We start from the raw sequence: 24,682 nt of genomic DNA, 5'->3' as shown, positions 1-24,682 counted from the left end.
ACAATAATTTACGAAATTAAATTTATCAAAAATTATCTTATAAAATTATATATTATATTAATAATTTTTCTTATTTTAAAGTGAATAATTTTTTTCGTATCCTCCTTAACGGAATTGTACACTGTTAGTTTTAAATTTACACACAACTACACAAGGGATAGGTATTTTAATTTGTTTGTACATATATAATCACAAACAACAGTTTACTATGACTAAATATATACCTAAACTTATTTGCAGATACTTTGAAATATTTACTTATGCAACATATTCATTTAATATTTTAATTAATACATTCTGAATGCATGTAAATATATAATTATTAATTTATTAGCATTTCAAGCTTACCTTGCTTAGTCAAATTATAAAACTCTAAACATAGAAACAAAGAGGTATAAATAGTAATAATAACTCTAATTCATTATGTTCGGTTTATATTATGACGTAGTATTATATCAAAAAAGTAACTACCTATTTAATTGTTTTTTTTCTATTAAAATCCGGGATGTAAATAATATATTTTTGACAAAAGTATGTATTCTATAACTCTTTTTAATAATATTATCAGGTTTTGGTAATCCCTTACAGTCGACAGTTTATTGAATACATGTATAACCCATAACATAATAAAAAAATCAGTCGACATATTGGTTAAAGTGTACTATTTGTAATATACACTAATATACAAGGACATGTGAATAGACAGGAAAACGATTTCAAATCCCAAAAAAAAAACCTTTAAACATTTTGATGTACGTTGTTCGTGTGTGTGTGTAATTTTAAACTGTTGGCATTTGTTTATTTGGCTGTCGAAGTAGTTGATGAAAATAGTTGAAATTTAAAACGAAAGCAACGTATTCGATTCTTCGGACTTCCTGTAATCCAATAAAAAACACGTAACAAAATCAAATACAAGTGTAGGTTCTTTCAAGAACTTTTATGATTTGAACAAATAAATCACATCCGTTTCAAAAACATTTATTCAGTTATATTTAATATATATTTATTTATGAAATACTATCAGCGTTTTCTGACAAATAACGTTATGTTTTATTCATAATAAATTTACTTAATAAAAACTTTATTAAATACTAATGTAATTGTGATTGACGTTTCTTTTATTTTGACGTTAAATCTTTAAAAACGTTTCTCAACATTGTTTAGAGGAGTTTTTTACAATATTAATATAATAGTTACTATTCCTTGTTAACATATAATCTAATAAAAGTTAATTTATAAATTATTTATTGATAAACAACATATTATTAAAATAATATACTTCACAGTACATATTATTACATATTTATTTAAAATGTAAATTAATACTTAATCGTTTACAATGATGTATACGAATGGCAAAAATTTTAAAATATAAAAGAAAGAATGCATCCTTTAATGTCAACTTAATCTTTCACTGGAATCGTTTGTTATTTCAAATATTTATACGGTGCTTATAGATTTATATGATATTTAATGTTGTGAAAGTTAAAATGTTCTCCATTATATTAGGTGGCTGTGTGGCTATGCATTCTATATAGCTACGTGTATTATATAAGTGATGAATATCAATTATTAGAAATTTACCCTAACTATATAAAATAATAATATCATGCACCTATGCTTAAATTGACTGTTGGGCGAAAATATACAACAACATGTGAACGACGTATTTATTTATTTATTTTTTTTTTTTTTAACGTTATGACTTAACACTTGACATATATATTTGCTCTAGAAAAAAAAACTAATAAGAAATATAGCTTAGAAAAAGTCACTTAAAGTGGCATATTATTAATTACCGTACTATACATAAACGTATTTAAATACAAAATTTAATTTTAAACTTGGATGGAAAACTAGTAGGTTCGTAGCATAATAAAATAAATAAAATAAAAAAATACTCTACAACAGTACAGCGCGCTGGCAGTAGGACCTATATAATATGTATGTGCATAAAACGGGCTGTGTGAAAACAAGTCACGTTGAATGGAACAAGGGACACATACATATATATATATATATATATATATATATATATATGTGTGTGTGTGTGCACTCAACACGTCTTAGTTTAATTAAACGACAACCGTAGGTGGGCCAGAGCAAGCTGCCTGGCGGTGAGTGGGGTGAGGAACAACAGACAGGTACTTGAGTCCATTGTCGGATTATTCAGATTTATTTAGGTTACGTGCGAGCTTAATGGCAAACAGTAAACAATGATTACCGACGTGGAAACCTACGTTGTTCGAAGGGCTTTTATCGTGTTTAAATATCAGGAATAGCCTAGACAACAACCACGGCTGATTCTGATTTTGAATCAGCCATATTTTGGTCCACACTCCACAAGACGAACCGCGAACATACTACATAGTATAATAATAATAATAATTATGAATTGAACCACAACGAAACTATTAAACCATCTATTATTTCCATAAACACACAAAATGACTGGAATTGTCTTATATTATACAATTGTAAGATTTCATTAACTTTTTTAAAAATCACCGAGTGCAAATACTTTTAATATAAACACATTAACCGGTACAATATTATTCGTTATATTTAGAAAATCAGAATTATATTCTTTATATATCTTTATATATCTAACTTATTTTATCCGTTATTCAAAAAAAAAAAAAATTAATTAAACTTAATTTAAACTAACCGGTTTTAATAATTTTATTAAATCATAAATTAATAATAATATTAGTGATGGGCGACAAAATAGATAATTCGATAAGATTATATAAAATGGCAAATTTTCAAAGTATAGGAAACAAAAAGTAATGACGTTCATGTAAGTAAGATAATATTGTTCTAGAAATAAGGAGCTATTTAAAAAAATATATATTTTTTCGTCAGGAAGGGCATGAAAATGGGAGGGTTCACATTTTATATGAATGTTCCTAAATGTACTAATCAGCAAGAAAATTAGTTTCTAGAATTGTTCTGAACACCTTCTCGATTACCGAAAATTAGCACGTCACCTTTTTTCCATTCAGTGTCAAATTCTGGACGTGGAATTTGAATTGACAGCATACGGTTTCGAATAATTTTAGTTATTGAGATCGGTCTGAGCAATGCAATGTCATATAAAAACCAAATCTGAACTATAATGCAATCTATAGTGAAGAAAACCAGAATATTATATTTACCTATGTTTGTACACCGATAAATTATATTTCAATGATGTTTCTTCTTAATTTTTCATAAAATGCATAAGTAAAAATTGTAAATAAATTCATCTGAATGCATTTGAATAATAAAAAAAATATTTATCGCTTGAGTGAAACCCGATATTTATAAAAAATTAATTATTTATTAAATATTCATTATGATGAAGATAAATTATAAATGTATGAAAAAATGCTTATACCATCTGTAATAGTTTGTTGTTGTCAGTACTTTCAATATAATTTTATTCAAAAGTTGATCGAATTTCAAAAGATTACTTATATCGCCAAGTATTTATAGTACCTATTTATAGAAGCATTAATAAGCAGTAATTTTTCTTGAAAAGTTTGTTTGAATGAAGTAAAAAGCTTCAAATAAGAATGACATTAGCTTTATAATTATGATTTCTTTTTTTTAGCAACTTAAACTTTCTACGGATATTTTATTTCTTACAAAATAATAATTTACTACCTACTTTCTTGAATAACACTAACATAATATTATAAAGTTCTACTTAAAACTATGTAAAAAAAAAAAACCAGAAAATTGCGTACAATATTGACTTCTCTGTCTCTAACATTTAAATTATTTTGTCTGCGCAGTATTTTAATTATTTATATTGAGCTGGTGATAAGGTTTTGCGTCATATTGAAATAATAACATTCGTAGGTACATTATTAGGTTCTTATATATGATGTTAAACTAGAACTGTACATTGTCCTCATGTGTGAAGTGGTTAACTTGTATTATCTATTAAGTCTATAATGTAATAATTTATAAATAACTGAAGGTTAGTACTTTCATCGATAATTCTATTCGAATAATTATTACTTGTAATGGGTCGACATAATATTTTGTTTTGGGTTGAAAATTATATTGCATTTACCCGGCAAACGTTTCAAAGGTTTGTTCCTCGATCCTTTATGAACTTTAAAGGAGCTGATGACCATGTTATTCACGCATTATACATTAGATGAAACCTAGACTCCAAGGCAATATAATTAAGTCCTTTAGTTTCCATCAGTATGAGTTCACAAGGATCTAAGGCTTCGACCATGAATAAACAGGCCCTCTAGACTCCCAACAGTGCATGACCGTATATTGAAAGCACTCCTAACCTAGGTCGTAATTACCTTATATTTTTAGAAACTTATGGTGCTTACATGAAACTGTCCTATATTTGAAATTTATTTTAATAATAATATGTCAAAGCAGTTTCCCCAAATAAATTAGTTACATAAGAGATTGGACATACTATAATCTATAATGATGCATCAAATATAATGTGATATTACCGACCTTTGATCAAAACCAAAATCTATAATATTAACAACAGCGTGTTTAAAATAACACCTACTTCATTATAATTTAGAAAACATTTAAAGAAACATTTTAGAGTATAGAAAAGATTTTTATTGATCAAGTTCTTTTCTTAAATGTAACTGCTGTATTGCTGGCTATTGAAATAGTTTTACTAGTTTTTGGATAACGGAATCATCCTGGGTTCAGACGCACAGGACCAATTTTCTGTTGATCAACTTTAAACTTTCGGTCGGAAGTATGAAAATGAATATCCTTAATACCTCCAAACCGTTTCAACTTTCATTCCCCCTTTACTGCTGATTAAACGATCGAACGTTACGTGGAATAAATGCTCTTATAGATAGCTATCATTAATTGCCTTTGCCAGTGCGTTGTTTTATCGTTTAATATACACAGAATTTCTCTTTAGTACCGTAGTTTCTTCAATAAAATATTCTATGATACGCTTTCGTTGATCATATAATTCTAACCGATGAAATGGCCGAAACTCTATATAGATAAAGTTTACTTCAAGATCACATATTGCATTAAGTACGTTTTTACGTATTAAAGGAGCCATAATCCATGAATGGTAGGGGAAGGGAATCGAAGTCAAGAAATAAACAAATTCTTATAGAAACATCGATATGGAATTACTTAATAGTTAAATACCATTCATTTTATATTCAAACAAAATTTAACATAAAATATTTTACCTTTACTTGAGGTCGGTGTATATATAAACATAATATAATTAATAATTATTGTATACATATTTTTTGGTATAAAAATAATATACGGTTTGTAGTCCGCACGTTTCGGATTTCATAACGCAATTTCACGCAATGTTTGTTTGCTTCATGCGTGTATCAGATCGCTGATAAAAACATATATAGATCGTACAAAATACATAAACTCGTAAGAAATTTAACGCTGAGGAATTTTTTTTAAATTTTAAATCGATCACCTTAAAAATTGCTATATACGTTTTAAGTTATTTGTAGAGAATACTACTTTAGTTATGAAAAATCATTATTATCATTAAACATTTTCATTCAATTTTCAACCATTATTTCCATGGCTAAAACAATAAGTTGGTTGTTTATAATTTTAGTTTATTTATGCTAAGTCAATAATGTAAACGAATTAATACAAGGTACCTACCTCATAGTTTTTAATCAAATAAATTTAAAAATAATAAGACATTTATTTTCATAAACATTTTTAGGTATACTTTGTTGGTAGTTGATAATATTTAAATGTGAAAATCAGGAAAATAAAATTTGAAAGATATTGTATTGTAAACAATTCATGTAAATTTTAATTTTAATATTAATACCTACCGTGAACATATTTTTGTACAGAGTTCTTCAAAATATTCTAAATTTATATAATATACAAATAAATTTTGTACGGACATCTGAAATTCTCATTTAAATTAAAAAATAATGACTTGAGCAATGAGTATGTTGTAGTATGAAAAATATTATTCATAGAGGTATGACACAATATGATTTTAAAAATATTTATTTAATTTTATACTGTTTATGTCAGAGCTATATAATTCACTGCATCATTCTTAGGTAATATGTAGTTTTGACTTATAATATTTATATGTGTATATATTTATTTTATAAAAAATATCTTTATCAAGTCCCAGGGATAAAACAAAGAACAATAATTTAAAGCTTGGAGAAATGTACGATCCGCAGAAAACTTATCGAAAATAGTTTTAGTTAACCGACTTCAATTATATTTGACAGGACGATCTCAGACTGTCAATTAATAATACTAGTACAATTATGTACCTACGGTAATTATTGATGTTCCTCTGGGATGTTATTTTCCTGTTTTTCGTTCTGCGTTTAATGTTTGGTATTTATTAATAATGATGACCGATTCGTAAAAAAACTCAAACATTTCGCCATCGATTTGATTATTAAAATTAACTCTGTATAATATTTTGTTCATCCGACGAACGTTTTAAATAGTTTATATTATTATCTAGTCTTTCTTATTTAAATTTATTTGTTATGTCTATTAAGTTGTCTACAGTAACGTATTAATTATTATAGTAGTAGGGTACTAACGTAATAATATAGTATTGAACATTGCTATTATTGACTTATTGTAATTAAATATTTTAATTCCTTGTCTGTGTTGACACAAATTACACTATATTGATAAATTAAGAATTCATATAATATATACCTATGTTTGAAGAAAAAAAATACCACTTTGACCTTTGTACAGACAAGTGGTTAATATTATTAATAACCTTAATACGTCATTTTTACAGTTATCGTAGCTAACTATATTGTCGAGGACTCGTCGGTCCTGCAGACAGTTAATTAATTCTAACCTCGTTTTATGTCAAAGCATATAATATCATAAATTAATCAGAATAAACCTTTATCCTTTGTTAAATGTGTCAGTACTAAAGGTGGGTTTATTCGTTCAGTTAAACTGCGCAAACGGACCATATTAACTCTAGTTTGCGCAAACTAACTGTATATGTGTAAATGAAAATCTTAAATGACGTGTTATTTTATATCTTACAGTAAAAATTTAAAATTATTGTGTAAAATAAAATTACTTCGAAAACGCGTTTCCCTTGAATGTGTAATATTTTAATTCTATAGCACTTATTGACATTTTCCGGAGCACGATTATTTTGTTGATATGTCAAATTTTAAATTTAAACAATTCAATCACGTTCCTATGCTATCGACTAGCTGCTAGGCAATATATAGTATAATAGTATATATTTATTACACCAATTTTAAACGTACACATTTTGAATATTTTGTAATACTTCACATTTTACGTTATTTGAATTAAAATGTACCTATGTAATTTAAAAATGTTTTGAAATGTCTGTAGTTATTTACGAATATTTTATTATCAGTTATGATATTAATGGTACTAATAAATTTACGAATTAATACGTATAGGCTCTACAATGTGCCTATTTCTTAAAGCAAATTTTAGAAACTTCAAATCCTATATTTTTGTCTTTTGTAGAGATTTCAGATAAAATATTATAATTAGAAACTTGCCTCGATGGATTGTGCACCCATGATATTCTGCAGAGAGCCAAACCAATCTTGGCGAGATTCCGGAATAGGTACTCGTTTTTGATGAAATATATACCCCGCACAACATTGCGTATTTAATCGTCCTGAACAGACTAATTATGATAGATGGATAAATGTCAGGCGTGTAATCCGATCGGCATTAATCCCGAATTCGATTATTGTGGTTAATTTTTTCACCTGTTTGTCCGGAAAAATAACGATGGGACGAATAGGGGGAGTACCTATATATTTACCAACTCTTCTGTAATCAATTTGTGTGAATTTATCTCTTTTGTAAAATAGCACTTAACATACAAATTGACTAATTTTTTGTTTATCCGTACATACCTACAACCTATACGTGTGAAAGGTAAAATCCAATAACTAAACATTTTCAGGCTATTGCCATTACACAAAAAAATTTTACGTTTTGTCGAAAAACTTTACTTATTATAGATAATATTATTGTAATAATTGTTTTTCTATACTGATACGTCATATTTTATACATGTAAGTACCTATACAGAATAATATTTTATTTTAGTCAAAGTTACATATATTATCATTCAATAATACCTAGGTTCAAATTACATTGTATTTGTATATGTGTTTACGGTTTTGATAACTATATAACAACATGGTACATTATACGAAGTAATTTATATAGCTTATATAGGGCGTAGCCCGTTTCGCTCAAAAATGACCGTACCCGTTTCGCCCGGGTACCCGTTTTGCCCAAATTTTGTTTTTATATGATTCCCGTTTCGCCCAGAGTAGTTTAGACCAATTTAAAATTAAGTTGGCAATAGTTCAGTCAAATACTTGAGTATCATTTAGCGTTATCCAGAAAACACCTCTTTGTTTTCCAAAAACTATACACACGTCATTTTTTTTTTTTTCACAAAAGTTTAACACATTAAAAATTTAGTCCACACAACATTTATAAATACTTATCATTAAAAAATCAAATTAACGTCATAAAAATTTACACATATCTTATAAAAAAAATCGATTTTAATCGTTCAAAATATAATTATTAATACCACCTAAAGTTTATTTTTAAAATTATTACACATGTTTTTTATGAATTCATAACGAGTAATTTCATTCGATAACGACTGGATTATTGCTATAGGTATTATAACGTTCCCTAAAATATACCTAATATTTGACTGAACTATTGCCAACTTAATTTTAAATTGGTCTAAACTACTCTGGGCGAAACGGAAATCATATAAAAATAAAATTTGGGCAAAACGGGTACCCGGGCGAAACGGGTACGGTCATTTTTGGGCGAAACGGGTCCCGCCCCTTATATACGCTTAATACAATTAAACAGCAATTTTTTTTTTTTAATATCAAATAATAAACATCAGTTGTTATGTTGAATAAATGTGTTTAATCTAAAAAAAAGTGGATGTCGCTCTGCTGTACATTAGGTGGTGGGGTAGACCTCTGACTAGGGTAGGTTAGATTTGAATGCAATGATAGGTATCATTGTATACGAAAAACGATTCTGAACGGAGATGATTTGTCAGTCTAGGATATATTATAGATAATTAAAAATTTTCAAATCTTTAATTTAAAAAGAAAATTTTGTATAAATTTCAAGCTTAAAATAATTTGCGAATTTTCGTAATTTTTACGTATTTAGTCAATATTTGAACTTCAAATGCTAATAAAAAAAATTTTGCCTACGTATTTTTATAAGTTTTTAATTACTATAAGAATAACTTATGAGGAACTTTGTATTAAATTTTCAAGTATTTTGATAGGGCTAAAAAAATTTTATCGACACTTCAAAAGAAAATTTTCAAAATAATTGAAAATTTCAGTTGTCTATAAATATCTCGAAAAATGTCAAAATATTTTGAAAATTAAATCATGTAATGAAAACGCCAATCTAAATAACTGATAAAATTTTCAAGTATCTACGACTTATACTTTTTGAAAAATAACAAATATTTAAAATCGTTTTAGGATAAATCGTTATCGTTACGCTATTTCGTACAAATTTAAAATTCAAACGCACTTAAAATTTTTCCTATAATGACGCTTCGAGTTTTCTCTATAGCTATTTGAAGGAAAACTTATGGAAAACTTAGTGTTATATTTTTAATCCTTAGTTATAAACAGAAAAAATTTTATGATTTTTAAACTTCAAAATTACTTGCAAATTTTCGCGTTTTCGACATATTTCGTAAAAATTTGAACTATAAACGCTTACAAAAAAGATTGTGAATAACGATTTTTAATTTTTTTTAGCTACAATAATAACAACTTATAAGGAACCTTGTATTAAATTTTCAAGTTCTTTTGGTCGTCCAACATTTTTTTACCGACACTTCAAAAAAAACGAAAATTTCAGTGGTCTATAAATAACTAAAAAAAAATCAAAAATTTTTGAGAATTAAACTGTATATAGATAACATTAACATAAACATTTGGTGAAAATTTCAAGTATTTACAGTGATTAGTTTTTGAATTATAACCATATAAAAATATCGATTTGGTCGAAAACTGGTTTTGCGTAAAAATTCCCGTTTTTCTGTCATTTTTTTTTTGTTTTTCTCGATTTTTTTTACTTTTGACCTCTATAATGCACCAAGGATATTCACTTTTACATCGGAAACCAACCCTAAAGTTTGAAATTGAAGATATTTCGACTAGTTATGCTGTACACAGGCACAAAAACAAACAAAAAAAAAAAACACACACACATCATTTTAAAATCAATACATTCATCACTTCGTTCAAAATCTAAAATTAAAAAGCGAAAACGGGAAAAAAAATTTTCTGGATCCCACCGCTGGTTCAAATTTATGTATGACTTATTTTATTCTATAATTATAAAAACATTGCATTTTATCTATAACAAATAATAATTAATATTTTCTAACGTGTGTGCTTGAAATTTACGTGTGCTATAATAAGATAAGCTGTACAAAAAATGTTTAATCATTTTGGTATAATATTTCTATTATTTGAAGCGTCCTGTGCCATATATATGTTTTTTTCTTTTTCATGGCTAATTTTTTTAAGGATAGTGGAGGAAAAAAACAAAATATTATTTGATTCAAAAATAATTTATTTGCGTTACACTGATGTGCGGATATTGTCTGCTTGTACAATGCATTTTTAAAACAAATATCGACTCGTTAGGGTCATGAAATTGATAAGTAAAAAAAAAAAGGAAAATAAAGTGAATTTTTATATTTATTGGGCAATTTTATTTATATCGATGTCGGGGACTTTATATAATATGCATTTGGAACTGGCGAGCCGCCACCGCTTTTGTGATACGCACACCGGTCGAGGCGCTACGTAAAAGTCCGGATTCAGAATTAATGCTTTTTCGAATATATTTAATTAAGCGAGACCGTCGTGATTCTCCTCTGGGAAATACAGCCACGCATATACATACATTTCTATACTCCACACGCATACACTCACCATCCCATACACGCTCATACTATTATACACACCCACGCACACACACAAGAGTATTATATTTATATAGATATAAATGTAAACGTTTTAAACCCCTGTCGTTTGGTTTTGCGGTATGCTATAGAGAGTATGGGCTTTATGCATCAATATTTTTACCGAAATTACAAATAACAAAATAATAAATAATAATAATATATAAGTAAAAAAAAAAAAAAACTGTTTTTAAAACGCATAGGTAGATGAAAATATCATCATAATGAAAATCAACTATCTAATACACGCACGGTTTCAAGGAAACACGAATTTAACGGAATTACTGGCGCATCCTATTTTGTCCCTATGATAATAATATTAAAAATGTATATCCATCCGTATTAGCCAACTGGCCTGCATGGTATAGGCCCGCGATCGTCTATTGGGCGTTCTGCTCTGCCCTAAATAATACAAAATGTTTTATAATTTATTTTTACTTGAATGCATGTTGTACATAGCAGTATTTAACATTTTTGTTATTTTAATAATATTTACGACAAACAAATCATTGTTATTATTTATGAACATAACGTTTTTATATTGCAATATCGGTTTGTTTAGAAGCAATATACTCAGCTTGTATAGGTACAACATACATATATTATTATGACGTATATACTATACATTTTAAAGAAGTCACTTTTTTTTTGGGAAAACATAATATCATAATTGTAAGAAACGATGAAAAAAAACTAATATTTATGGTGAAGCAATTTTAAAATAAATATTGTATTAAGGCGGCCGTTTTCTGTTGTAATTTTTACAGAATATTTTTGCTTGACATTTTTTATAAAATATATATTTTTAATTTTTAATATTATAATATAGCATCATAAAGGGAAACATCACGATGTTTTCCAAACTTTACCTATTCAAAATAAATCTAAAAATTGTGTTTCAACATATTTCTTTTCGAATATTCACAGTTGATAAAGAAAAAAAACAGTTACCGCAAGTACCTATAGTATCCCAAGGTCTGTTCAAAGTAATCTCATAGGTACTGCGATGATTATAAACTGCAGTTATGCTTTAATTTACAACAATTAGGTACACAACTTATTTAATCGAAAAGTGATATACGTTAAATACATAATCCTTGTATAATATATCTAAATATGGAAATAACTTTAAAATTACTATATTCGTCTTGGTTGACAGTAGACAGATCCATACATTTCATCTATCATATTTAAGCTTAAGTTAATTATTCAAGCGTACGATTATTATTATTATACTTTTACAAAAAAATCACTTCCATTAAATTACATTAATAGTAAATTTTTTTGTAATTACAACTTGATTAATGTATAAAATATTAAACTGACAATTATTTTATTTATTTTACCTACACATACTTGTATATAATTATAATTATCTAACAATTCCTTTAAAATATTATTTCCCATCTCATACAACAGCTAGCTGAACTCTTGCACACACATCCAGTATTATAACATTTTTTGATAATTGCAAAATATTGTATTTTTGTTTTAATTTTCATAATAATAATAATAATAATGATTTAATAATTGAAACGGAAAAATTATAAACTATATACTGGAATTACTTTTTAGTGTTTTTCATTCAACTTCATATTACTTTGAGTTTGCTCGAGAGAACTCATTATTTACATACTTTTAAAATATTATTAAACACTTGTAATATTAAATTCTATGATAAAACTGATTTCCATACTTCATTTCATATGAATAAAAAAATAAGTTATTAAAAGTATTGGAATATTTTATGTTATATACATATAATAATATAATATTTATTATTGTACACAAAACATAATATTATATTTTTTTTAGAATATCGCACAAAAACGTAGATAAAGTAAAAAGTAACTAGCAAAATTAAAAGTTTTATCTCAATCCGTTTTATTTTTCATAAATGTTAATTAAAATAATAAAAGTAATTTTATACTAAACATGAAATATTTTATTATACTAGAATTAGTTGATTTTGAGAATTTATTAAAAATACCTCATGAAAGTCTTGTAAACAATAGTTTAAATATCTTAGATGTATGCAATTTAAATTGCTTAGTCAAGTATATGCAATTAAAATAGTATTACAGTATTTTCCTCTTGCAAATGTTTTTTACTCTAAAATTTACAATATTAAGAAAACAAAATTATATATAATCTTGTCTTCATTTTTGGGGGGTTAAATTATTTTTAAATTAAGCTTTAACTTATTTATTTAATGGTATGAATATATTTTTGTCTCTTTTGTGCCCTAATTAACATTATTTTCAGTTACTCGCATAACAATAAATTTTGTTTTAAATAATGTTTTCTCGGAAAAAATAAATATTAATAAAATTCAGTATATGTTTTTAATTGTTGTTTTCTAACAATGTTCACAACTATCTAATTGAATTCGTTATTAGTATACAGTGTACACAGTTCTTTTAACAATTGTATTTTTAGATGATTTGAGAGAGATGTTGTCTTTTAAAGGCCTTTAGCAAATGTTTTCTCTTAGGCCAAAATATTGAATTAAACTTGTTTGGGTCGAGTTTAAAAGTTCAAATGCTGAAATAGCTGACGTTTTCTCATCTACATTGGAGAAAATAAACGACAAAGTGATGTCTATATTTTCTGCCGAAGTTACACCGATAAATACACAACAAACGTAATGGGATCATTGTTTAAATTATGTGAATTTCGAAGCTGCCTAAATAGTATATTATTTATTTTTACATTGAAACTTAGTAATTGAACTCAAACAATATATTTTAATATTATAAAGTTAATACATTGATTATAGTTTAGTCGAATTCATCAAAACAATATTGTAGTTTTGAATGTGTATCTTTTGAAGTATATTTCATAAAATTAAAAATATACTGTAAAAATCGTATTAATTTAAATAGTGTTTTTCAAACGTAATATTATTAAATATAACACTTGCAGTATTGATATTCTATGACAATCAAATTAATGTGAATACAAACAAAGTAATTTTTTTCTTAGTAATTTCCTACCTGTATCCATTATAGAGTAAACAGGTTATTGAATCGATTCGATATATTTGTAACAAGTAACAACTGAATAATCAAGCTAGGTCCCGAAAAAAATAAACTTTTACTAATTTAATAAACTATTGTCCTGGTCTTCTCCGATTTAGCTTTTGTTGTGATAATGTAATATGATAAATAGTGATGGTAGATTTTTTTTCGGTTGTAAAAAATTAATACCATTCATTGAGAACAAATCGTACAAACTTGAAATACGATGGTATTATATATTGAAGAATGAATATGGTCACGACTTTGGTGATTATAATACTAACTATATCGTAATAATAACTTGAGGTAATGTGTTGATTCATAAAATCTGTCGTAATGCCACCTATATAAGAGTAAACAAGTTATTAGATGGAGTTGATGTATTTGTAAACGGTACTATATTATGTCCTTTAACATATATAAACATATTCAAGATTCTTGTATAGATTCCTATGTATATATATATATATATATGTTTACAGCCACATGTGAACGCAAAAACATGACAATAATACATAAACAAAAACGCCTTTGTGTCTGGTCCATTTTTGATCTTAAAGGTACCATATAGGTTCATAGATGTGCATTATTACGGCCACGGGGCGATTTATGTCTGAGACACTGTACTCGGAGTTCCAGAGACAACGAACCCAAAAGTTTCCATTGCTCCAGTACCTACTGCAGGATTTATGTGGTTTGTGAAAGATGCTTAAAAACGATGCTTAAATCTTGCGCTGTCGTCGCTGCTTAAAGCCCAAACTGTAAGAACTGTTATACACACGCGAACAAGACCTTTTCCGGTGAATGAAGATTTCCCAGGTTTTCAATATAAATCTTTTTGAACATTTCTAAAAACTCTCAACATCGTCTTCGTATATGCCGTTTTTAATTCAAACCTGTGCCGCACACACGAGTTTTTATAACAACCAAAACGCAAATCTCTGTTTTTTTTTTTTTTTGTTTTTTATTATTATTATTCAGAGATAAGAATCTGGGGCATTATATAAACGAAAAGGACCAATACTACTACATAATACACGCTTTATCTAAATATTCGAATCAGATAAACTAAACGACCGAAATAAAAATAATGGTCATGTGCTCGGTAAAAACTCACTAAATCGTTATAGGTTACTGCTGCAGCAGTCGGGATTGGGAAAATTGTGTTTTTTCTTCAACGAAAATAATATGTATATAAAAAATCTTCCGTACATTTATTTCCGAGTTCCTCCACTTACCCTCCCCCTCCTCCACTTAGGTCAAAAGACTCGGTTCGAATGCGAATAAAAACGTCATTGCAGGACGAATCGGCCAAAGGAAACGGTCATTCAAATCAAACGAGAGTATTAAAGGCTGGCATTCTTCTTCTTTGGAGGTCCAAATCAATTCCGATCGGTTGAATGAGATAAAAGTTCTAAAGTCCAGTAATATAGTTTCTTACCCTTCGTCCCCGACATATATATATATATATTTTTTTTTCATTCAGAAAGTTCTTTTATTTCTTCGCGAGTCGGAGGGGCCCGGACTAAAACAAATTACACTAATGGACTGAGCCGTGTAGCTTCGTCAGCAGATCTCGTACGAGATACTGCGCAGACCGGGAGAGTGATAGAGAAAATAAGAGAGCGGATAGAGTTTTACAAAAGACCATCTGTATAGAGGAGCCAAGATAACCGTTTATGGTATCGAAAAAGTCGCGCCCTTGATGAATGCCCTTTGAACGATAACTCTAAAGACTTTTCTTCTTCTTTTTCGTTGTCCAGACGTGATGCCGATTCATTAACGTGTTCGATCAATGTAGCTAGAAAAGTGAACGAGACAAACACAATAACATACAATGTAGATATAAGCAGGTAACCTCCATGTCCATAATCTCATCATATGGTGCGCCAAGCTTAAAAAACTATGTTCTTTTATCTTTTGACACTTTATACATTTTCGCGCCTATTATACGTATTTAGCGCTGAATTATTACAACATTATAATTATTCGTCCAAACGGTTTAATATCGATTATAATAATAATTATTATTATAAAAGAATTCGATGTGATGAAATGATAATATTACGTCTAGTGTGTGTTTTTTTAAATACATAATTCAAATATTATTATATTTTACAAGATCCAAATAACTCACGACTCGACTAATATTCGCCAAAATTTATCACCGTGGTTTGTAGATAATATTTGAATTCACGGTGTGTTGAGTGCATCTGATTATTAACAATAAAATCATTTTCTTTCGTTCACATTCACTAGACAGTTATACCTATATTATAACATTCCGAATTCCGATGAAATTCACAGAAGACGAAATTCGAATATATTATTATTTTATTATTTCGTCTCGATATTATTCCCCACTGTTCTCCGCCACCGATGCCGTCATATCGATATTTTTTTTCTCCGCTTTTTCTCGCATCTCATTTTTATGTTTTCTCCCTCATATCCGGGTCATATCTCGAAAAATAATATATCCGTTATGCCACGCGCTTCCAGCCACCTGGCTCGTTAATCTTCCGGCCAACAACACGCGATTACACATACAGCACCGTATATAATCTACAATCCTACTCCGCTCACCGCCCCGTGTTCCATCGTAAATATAATGCAATATATATATATATATATATATGCGTGTGTATATATGTAGTTATATACATACATATTTATGTATATATATATATATAGAGAGTGCTATTTTTCCCCTTTTCGTTCATACACACACACTCATGGGCTATGCGTGTATATATATATATATATTTCTTTCTCGGAACCGAAGCTTTTTGCGAAGTCCGATGAAGCCCTATTGTTTTACGAGAGCACGTACTTTCTCGCTGGGAAAAAAACATTGTTACCCGAAAAACGTTATCTGGAACACTAGCCACCATTTGTCCGTACGGCGTACACACACACACACACACACACACACACACACACACACACACACACACACACACACACACACACACACACAACACACACATATAGTGAATGGTGAAACTGCCTCTGACTCCTCCTCCTTCTCCCATCGCCACCACCACCACCCCACACACCCACACGCACACGAAGGCAGGTCTAGGTGTGCTGCAGTGTTCGGAGAGAGAGAGAAAAAGAAAGAGAAGTTTTATGAGCACCATAAATGAAGGCGTACAACGGTTATTGTAAACGGGTGGCCGAGTCGTGTATAGACATCTTTTAAAATATATACCTCCCATTGCATTGTGCCGTGTTTTGCACCGTAAGGCACGGTCCATATAATTTATAATATTATTATCGAACGCACACACATAATATTATATAATATATTATTATATATTGTCAGTGAGAAAATAATCCTCTGTGTTGCACACGACTCAGTTTTAAAATCTCAAGCGCCGCCGTTGTCATCCATAAACACGTATGCAATCATAATATGGTGCGTGTCTTGTTGAGTGATTACGATGCGTTTCACGAATTTGATTATATTTTAAAATAATAAATAAGCCCAACACTTTGAATTAAAGACTTAGGCTGCACTGCTCTGAGATAATTGTTGGTTAGTAGATCAACAAACATCTGTGGTGTAATATTATGACACCAACAATTTAAAATAACCACTTCTGTAGACACTGTATCCAATATTATGTAATAATTGTACACATAATATTATATTATAACCAATATTAATTTATAGTTGTTAATTTATTATTACACGAAAATTATTCGGCAATAGTCATTAAATAACTTGAAATCCATCATATTGAAATACTATAATAATTATTTGTTAACTTCACGTCAACCTATATAACTATACCACGCGTTCGAAATACGTTTTAATATCTATTTTTTATTGTACTTGTAATTTGTACATCATTCTATTCAGTTGAAAATAAATAAAGAGTTCAGTCGGACAATTTGTCGCTATTCTACCGTTATGCTTCTATGAGAAATAATAAACAGGGTAAATTAATATTTCATTAGACGTTCATATACAATAATATAATTGTTACATTTAAATTAGGTAGGTACCTATTTCTACTTATTTTTATCATTATTGTCTTCGAGTTCAAAATAGGTCATTGTAATTATACTGACAGTTAATAAAATTACACAAGTATTGCATATCATTATTTATTTAACGGTTTGTATCATGTCACCGTCAAAAAATTATAATTATTGAGTTTTTCACTGCGACGTGTAATAATATTGCGCAGTGCAACGTGCATGATACATAATATAATATAAAGTCAAGGTTGATTTTTTTTGTAAGTAAAATATATATATATATATATAATAAGTAACTATGTATTATGTATGTATTTATACGGTTGATGGGTACTTGATTTCAATGCATTTACCATAAATATATTTCGTCGAATCGATATAACATTACCACGGTTATGAATTCGTAGAATAATAAGGGAAATAAAATACGGAGTTACGATAAAAACCGTCTGCGCTAGATTAAAGTTGTGTTATTTTCGTCCCAAAATAGTTACATAAATATTCAATGGCATATTGTTGTAAAACAATATTATAATATCATTGTAGCATGGGCCTCTTACCCAAAATCTTAAGAAAATATCACAATATCAGTTCGATATTTTCTATACCGAGGAGAACAATAATTACGTATAAAATTATTTATGCGTTATTCTCACACCGTAATGAATCACGCCAATGGTGTGTTGCCAGTGTATTGAGTGTGAGGACGATTTATTTTTGTCTCGTAAAATTATACTGCATTGATATCTAGGAACCGCAGAAACATGAGAGAAACATCTGATCGTAATCGACCATACTATTTTATTACAATAATGTAATATCGACTAAAACGTATTCGATCGTAGACAAGCCAATTAAAATAAAAGAAAAAAATTCTTTTTTTCCACGTCGTTATCCATATGTAAATATATATATATAGTTTTTGTCACCACCTATATGTATATATTCATGATATACGTCGCACATAGATTATTGGGTATGTATATATATATCTTTCGTTTCCGTCGTCGCTACCGACGGCCATAAAATTTCACAATCTGACACCGCACCGCTCTCATATAATATATCCATTATATCCACAACCCACATCCCTCCGAGGCGCATGCGTACCATAAATCGAAATTTTCAGGGGCGTAGGTACTATATACTTTTGCCCGAACAATTTATTTACTATATATCCATCCCCGAAAACCTGCACACCCTCTAACGACGATTCCCGTTTCCAGTGCACATAATATATTATAAAATAGCTACTTAGGTTGGATTGGTGGCGCGTTCGGCGAGGTCGTGGCGCACGTTTGTTGCGGTGGTGGCATAAACGAGCAAATGTAAAATATATTACTCGGGAAACTCGTTGTGTAATGAATTCCCCATAAAAAGGTTGATGAGATTCGGAAGAAGTGCTATAAAAAAAAAATAAAACGAGGGAGAAAGTAAACGGAGCGCAGTTAAAGTTCACAGCAATGTGTTCAACAGACATTTTCTCACTAAGTACCGCGGACAACTACGGTCGTGCTATGCACTCGTACATATATATAATATATAACACTACTTACCGTTTTTCTCGTGCAAAGTAGACGGCGCATAGCTCAGCCGTAAAGTATTCGTAAGTTTAAAATAATTAAGAGATATGTTTGAGGTTTGCGTGAAAAGTTGTTAAAAAAATAAACAGTGGCGTTCTCATTTTAATAATTCTATCCGCTTCTTTTATGCATATTATATATAAAATAAATAAATATCCGTTCATGCGACAACAGCACTCGAACTCAAAATATTATGATATTGGGTTCCAGAATATGCTTCCTCGTAACTGCAGTACCCACCCTCGGAATAGTCCCAAGTTGAAAACCTTTGGGCCACCACCGGTCCTCTTAAGTGAAGTTAGTGTTTCTGCGTACTGACCTTCTCAGTTTTAATTTCCATCCTTGGATGCAATATAAAATATAATTAATAATCGTAAAACGAATTAAATTCTAAAATTTGATTGCATATATTCATAATGTTTGTTGGCCGATGAATTTATGATAAGGGAAGTTTGACGGAGTGAAGTAGTACACCTAAAAATGAAAACGTGGCAAAAAATATTGACTTCTGTACTTGCTTGCCTTCATCTATTATTCATCCGCAATTATAAAACAATAATGGATAGTTGTATTGCCATAATTAAAATTGCATGTTGCAGATACGCTTCTTTTTTTTCTTTCACCTCACACGAGATAATAAACATTCGAATTTCGACAGCACGTGTTTTACGAGCTCGATATATTATTGTAGTTACGCTGTCCGTGCCCTCCAACAATGTGGTTTGTGTGTGTGTGTGTATGTTGTAATCAAAGTGAGGTTGCAGGTATAGAGCAGCCAGAGTACTCAATTTCGGATTTCCTCACATGCGTTTTCGAAACGAGATGAGCTTATATCATTATTATTATTGTAGTTTACAGATGAAATTTAGTTTCTCAAATATTAGGTTTAATCTCGGCACGTATATAAACAAGTCAAACTTTTCATCATCGCCGTCATCGTACAAATGTGAAATGTAAGCATCGCGCAAAAATACACACAACCCTTTTGTTTGCCCACGTTTGAGATTTTAGAGCTTCGGTATAAAATATAACTATCTTCGCGTGTATTTCGTGCGTTTTAAATAACTCTTAATAATTATCGTAAACGTCACCGCAAAAACGAAAACGGCTACAAGACGTCGTCGAATCAACGTTGATTTGTTTTTTTTTTTTTTAAGGATAATTTTATTTGTCAGTGACGTATAGAACTATTTATAGCTCAACAATTATTATAATATAACACTTAAATATATTATATATTTTCATTACATTGTTAAAATATTAGTACGAGTATAGGATGTGTAAAATATGTATAAGCCGCAGCTATATACCAGGTTATTATATTATTATGTGCTGAAAGTAATAAAGTATTACGTTTCCAACTCGATATAAAACGCAATGTAATAATAACGTGGTGTAACCAATATCTCTGAATAGCGGAACTATTTTGTTCGGTGCACATTGGTTGAGGCGTCGTATCTTTGATCATTTTCTGGACCACGTATTTTCCATATTATACGTGACACTCGCGTTTTGACCGAATCTCATTATTATTACTTCGCCTGTGTTTTCTCTCGGAGAACCGATACCAAATAATTATTATGTCATAGCTGAGTCGAATTCGCTACGGTCGTGTACTATGTGTTTATAGCTATAACATGTATATTATAATACGCGATATACCTACGAAGTGTGCGTCTCCTCTTGACCGATAACGTAGCAAGATGGGACTGGGGTCCGGAGCAGTAATTAATTTAGACCAACATAATTTTAATCTAAATCTAAAATATTATACATATTGTAATTTGTAGCCATGAAAATCTGGACGGGTATACACTATACCGACATACGGTATATCGTAATTATTAACAATAGTCTTATTATTTTTAATAAATAGTAGGTATAAAATGTTTGGAAAAATTACGATAGGCCCTCAAGGTGACAATAAGGCCTCCTAAGTTTTGAGGCACCGGGGACTGCTCACTTTGCCCTAGGATATCTACGTCACTAATCTTGTCGCGTTCGACGCATTCGTTGCCAATCGCGATGTGAGATCGGCCGTTGTGCCGCTACTTCGTGCGTTTAATATATATATTAAACACATAATAATACATTATTATGTGCACACGCAAGCTAAGAGTATATTATTCGGTAGCGGTTCGTCAAAGCAAACGCTCGATCTCTAAACTATATCGTCTTTATTCGTTGTCTCTCATTCTCTCTCGCCCCTTCTTCCTCTTCCTTTTCCTCTTTCACCGTCAACAACTGACGATTCCCCGCCACAAATACCACCGGGAGTGAATGTTTGCCGACGGTTTTTCGTTCAGAACGGATTATATGATCTCTTAAATGTAATGAGGGAGAGATGACTGATGAGTGTGTGTGTGATGGGAGTGTGAGTCTTAGTGTCTGGGCTTTGCGGGTGTGCGGTACACGACGACCAAATCACTTAACCGCAATCTGCCCAGTTTTTGCTGCAGGAGTGAGCCGCCTATAGCGAAAAATGATGATTATTATTACATTTCATCGAAATGTACTAAATGATGATAATAATTTTTATGTCAGTTTAGAAAATTGACATAATTTTACACATGCCTAAAATGCAAGCGAATTATAAATATATCATAATTATGTAATAAATGCACCTAATTATTATGAATTCGATTTTATGTGTTGTGAAGGATTATCTTATGTTTTCGACCCTGGCACGTAGATATGTTTTTTCTTTACTATTATGTTAAGCCACAGTTAAAACTTTAACTCTAGTTCTTGATTTGTTTTCTCTTTCCGTAGGTAATTCATCCAATTTTGTTTTGATTAATTATCACTCGTAAATTAAATCAAATACAAACAATGATAGTTTAAAAAAGTTTAAACATATTTCTATTTATTTTAATTTTAAATATCCGAAAACAGCAACATTTTCAAAATAATTAATATATTAATCTCGTTCTAACTATTGTTCACAAATAAAAATATATAATATTCAATTATTGTAACACATTTAAAATGTCACATAAATGTACCCAACTACTTTTTTTTATCAAGTTTAATGAAACTATTTGGAATCTGTGATAAAAAAAATATATATATATAAATTAAATGATGATGGCTATAGTTTTAGAATAAGAATTAATTATCAGTTTTTCCATTTTACAGTTGGCAGCTCGGAAGACGTTAAGTCAGCAGATTTGAGCAAGTTAAATATGTCGAGGCGGTCAAAACCGGTGGCGAAAGCTATGTCTCCCAACAGACAGGGTCCCCAGCAGTGTATTGTAAGTACCACTATTATATATATATTTATACTATATTATATTTGTACATTTATTTACGGTTGTAAACTGCAAAATCAGCACGATACTTGATTCAATTTTATACAAGACCCATTATTTCACTTTGGTTATTCATAAATGCGAGAAAAACAAAAGCAATAGACAATAATAAATCACTATAATATTGCCGCAGCATAAAGCAGTAAAGCATAATATCGAGCAACGTTGTTTCTTTCTAACTGCAGTAGAATACCTATAACGTTTTAAACCTTCAAACCCATATTAATATTATTATTGTATAATATTATTTGCAGACTAAAAGGTACTCCATCGGTGTACCCACTCGTTGTATATTATACCGTCGGCTATGTAAGCAGACAGGAGTGTTATTAACGATAATATTCCCTTATTCCCCTTCCCAATAGTCAAACTCGAAACAGCTTTAAACGAGCACAAAAGTTTGTGTATGAACATGACGTTGAACAATAAGACGGTTGTAAACTATATATAGTCTTCAGCCCTTATAGTTATTAAATAATAATCCGAATGCACGTTGGAATACCCCGTAGTATAGGTAATCTAAAAATCCAAATCCATCATATTTCATCGCGTTTAATTATTTTATAGCTACAGTTCGCCTGCCATATTTAGTTTTTATCCTTGTAAAAGAAAAAAAAAAGCAATTGCGAATCGGCAATAACGTCGAAAGTCGAAAAAGTTTCACCCACGATATAGCTACAGTGCAAAGTCGAGCGTACAAAATATGTTTTAATTAACGTTTTCTCATTAACTCGTATAATCAATTAATCAAGAATGCAACAAATTTCAATAACCCTAGATTAACGTTAGTCTGTCACAGAGTATACACAACATGAATTCAAATTAAACTTCAATCCGACTTTCGCGACTACAATACCGCGAATAACTTTCTTTGATGAATAATTAATACACTTTCGATTTAATTACGATTGATTTGCGTGTACCGTGAGCCGTAGGGCCATTATGATCGATAATATTACGTTAAGACTCAGCATAATATTATTTTCCAATCGAACAGTTTGTGTTATCGCAAAAAAAAGGGTTAGATCAACATTGTTCGCCGGTCGCGTTTCTATCTCTCTTTTCATTACGGACTATAAATCTTAATTACGTAATGACTTTTCAGTAACTTCATGTAGCAGGAACCATTCAACTTTCTTCGTAATCCTTGACATAATAATATTCTTAAGTTGCCGCGTTGCGAATCCCTCGATGACCGCTGGAGACGCTTCGCTATTTCTTTATGTTATAACCAAGGGTGTATACTGCATACCACGATATTATACCACACAAAAGTTTTCTCGGTATTTTATAAATCACGGACACAAACGAATATTTTGACTGCTAAATTCGTCTTCGCTTAATCTAAAAAGGGTCGACATACCACGGAGATAATATTTGGAGCGTGAAAGTTTCCTCAACTCGTAAATTATTGTTAACTTCACACACACACACACACACACACACATATATATATATATAATACTTCCATCAACATTTTTCCCCAAGACACGAGATCATAACAAAGTGGAACAAAAACTAAACAGTGTATATTATACTTTCTATACACTATCTTATAGTATCCATGAAGTATATTTTGTTTATCTGTGTGAAAAACAAAAAAAATTAAAGTCGAAAATGAAAAGTTTTCCTTACCAAAAAAAAAAAAACGTTTTTTCGCTTCTAATAATTGGATAATTCAATTTCATTCTTCCGTCGTTCGATGGCGTCTGTGCGTTCACAATAAACCTAATATAATAATAA

The 24,682-nt window shown here is 29.7% G+C and overlaps 1 protein-coding gene across 3 annotated transcripts in view; it reads left to right on the top strand.

Annotated features, from left to right (window-relative positions):
• The window catches only part of LOC149054191 (uncharacterized), a 282,722-nt gene that overhangs the window by 154,213 nt on the left and 103,827 nt on the right, over positions 1–24,682 (top strand). For all 3 annotated transcript variants that reach the window (XM_089230532.1, XM_089230533.1, XM_089230531.1), the window contains exon 5: positions 22,767–22,882. In XM_089230532.1, coding sequence (XP_089086658.1) covers positions 22,767–22,882 — 116 coding nt within the window. The remainder of the gene's footprint in view (positions 1–22,766; positions 22,883–24,682) is intronic.

Source organism: Diuraphis noxia, unplaced genomic scaffold, assembly GCF_037042655.1.
Source record: "Diuraphis noxia isolate RWA-SAM2 unplaced genomic scaffold, SU_Dnox_SAM2 contig0009, whole genome shotgun sequence".
NCBI classification, from domain to species: domain Eukaryota; kingdom Metazoa; phylum Arthropoda; class Insecta; order Hemiptera; family Aphididae; genus Diuraphis; species Diuraphis noxia.
The sequence above is the reverse complement of the archived record's forward strand: the minus strand, read 5'-3'. Positions and strand labels throughout refer to the sequence as shown.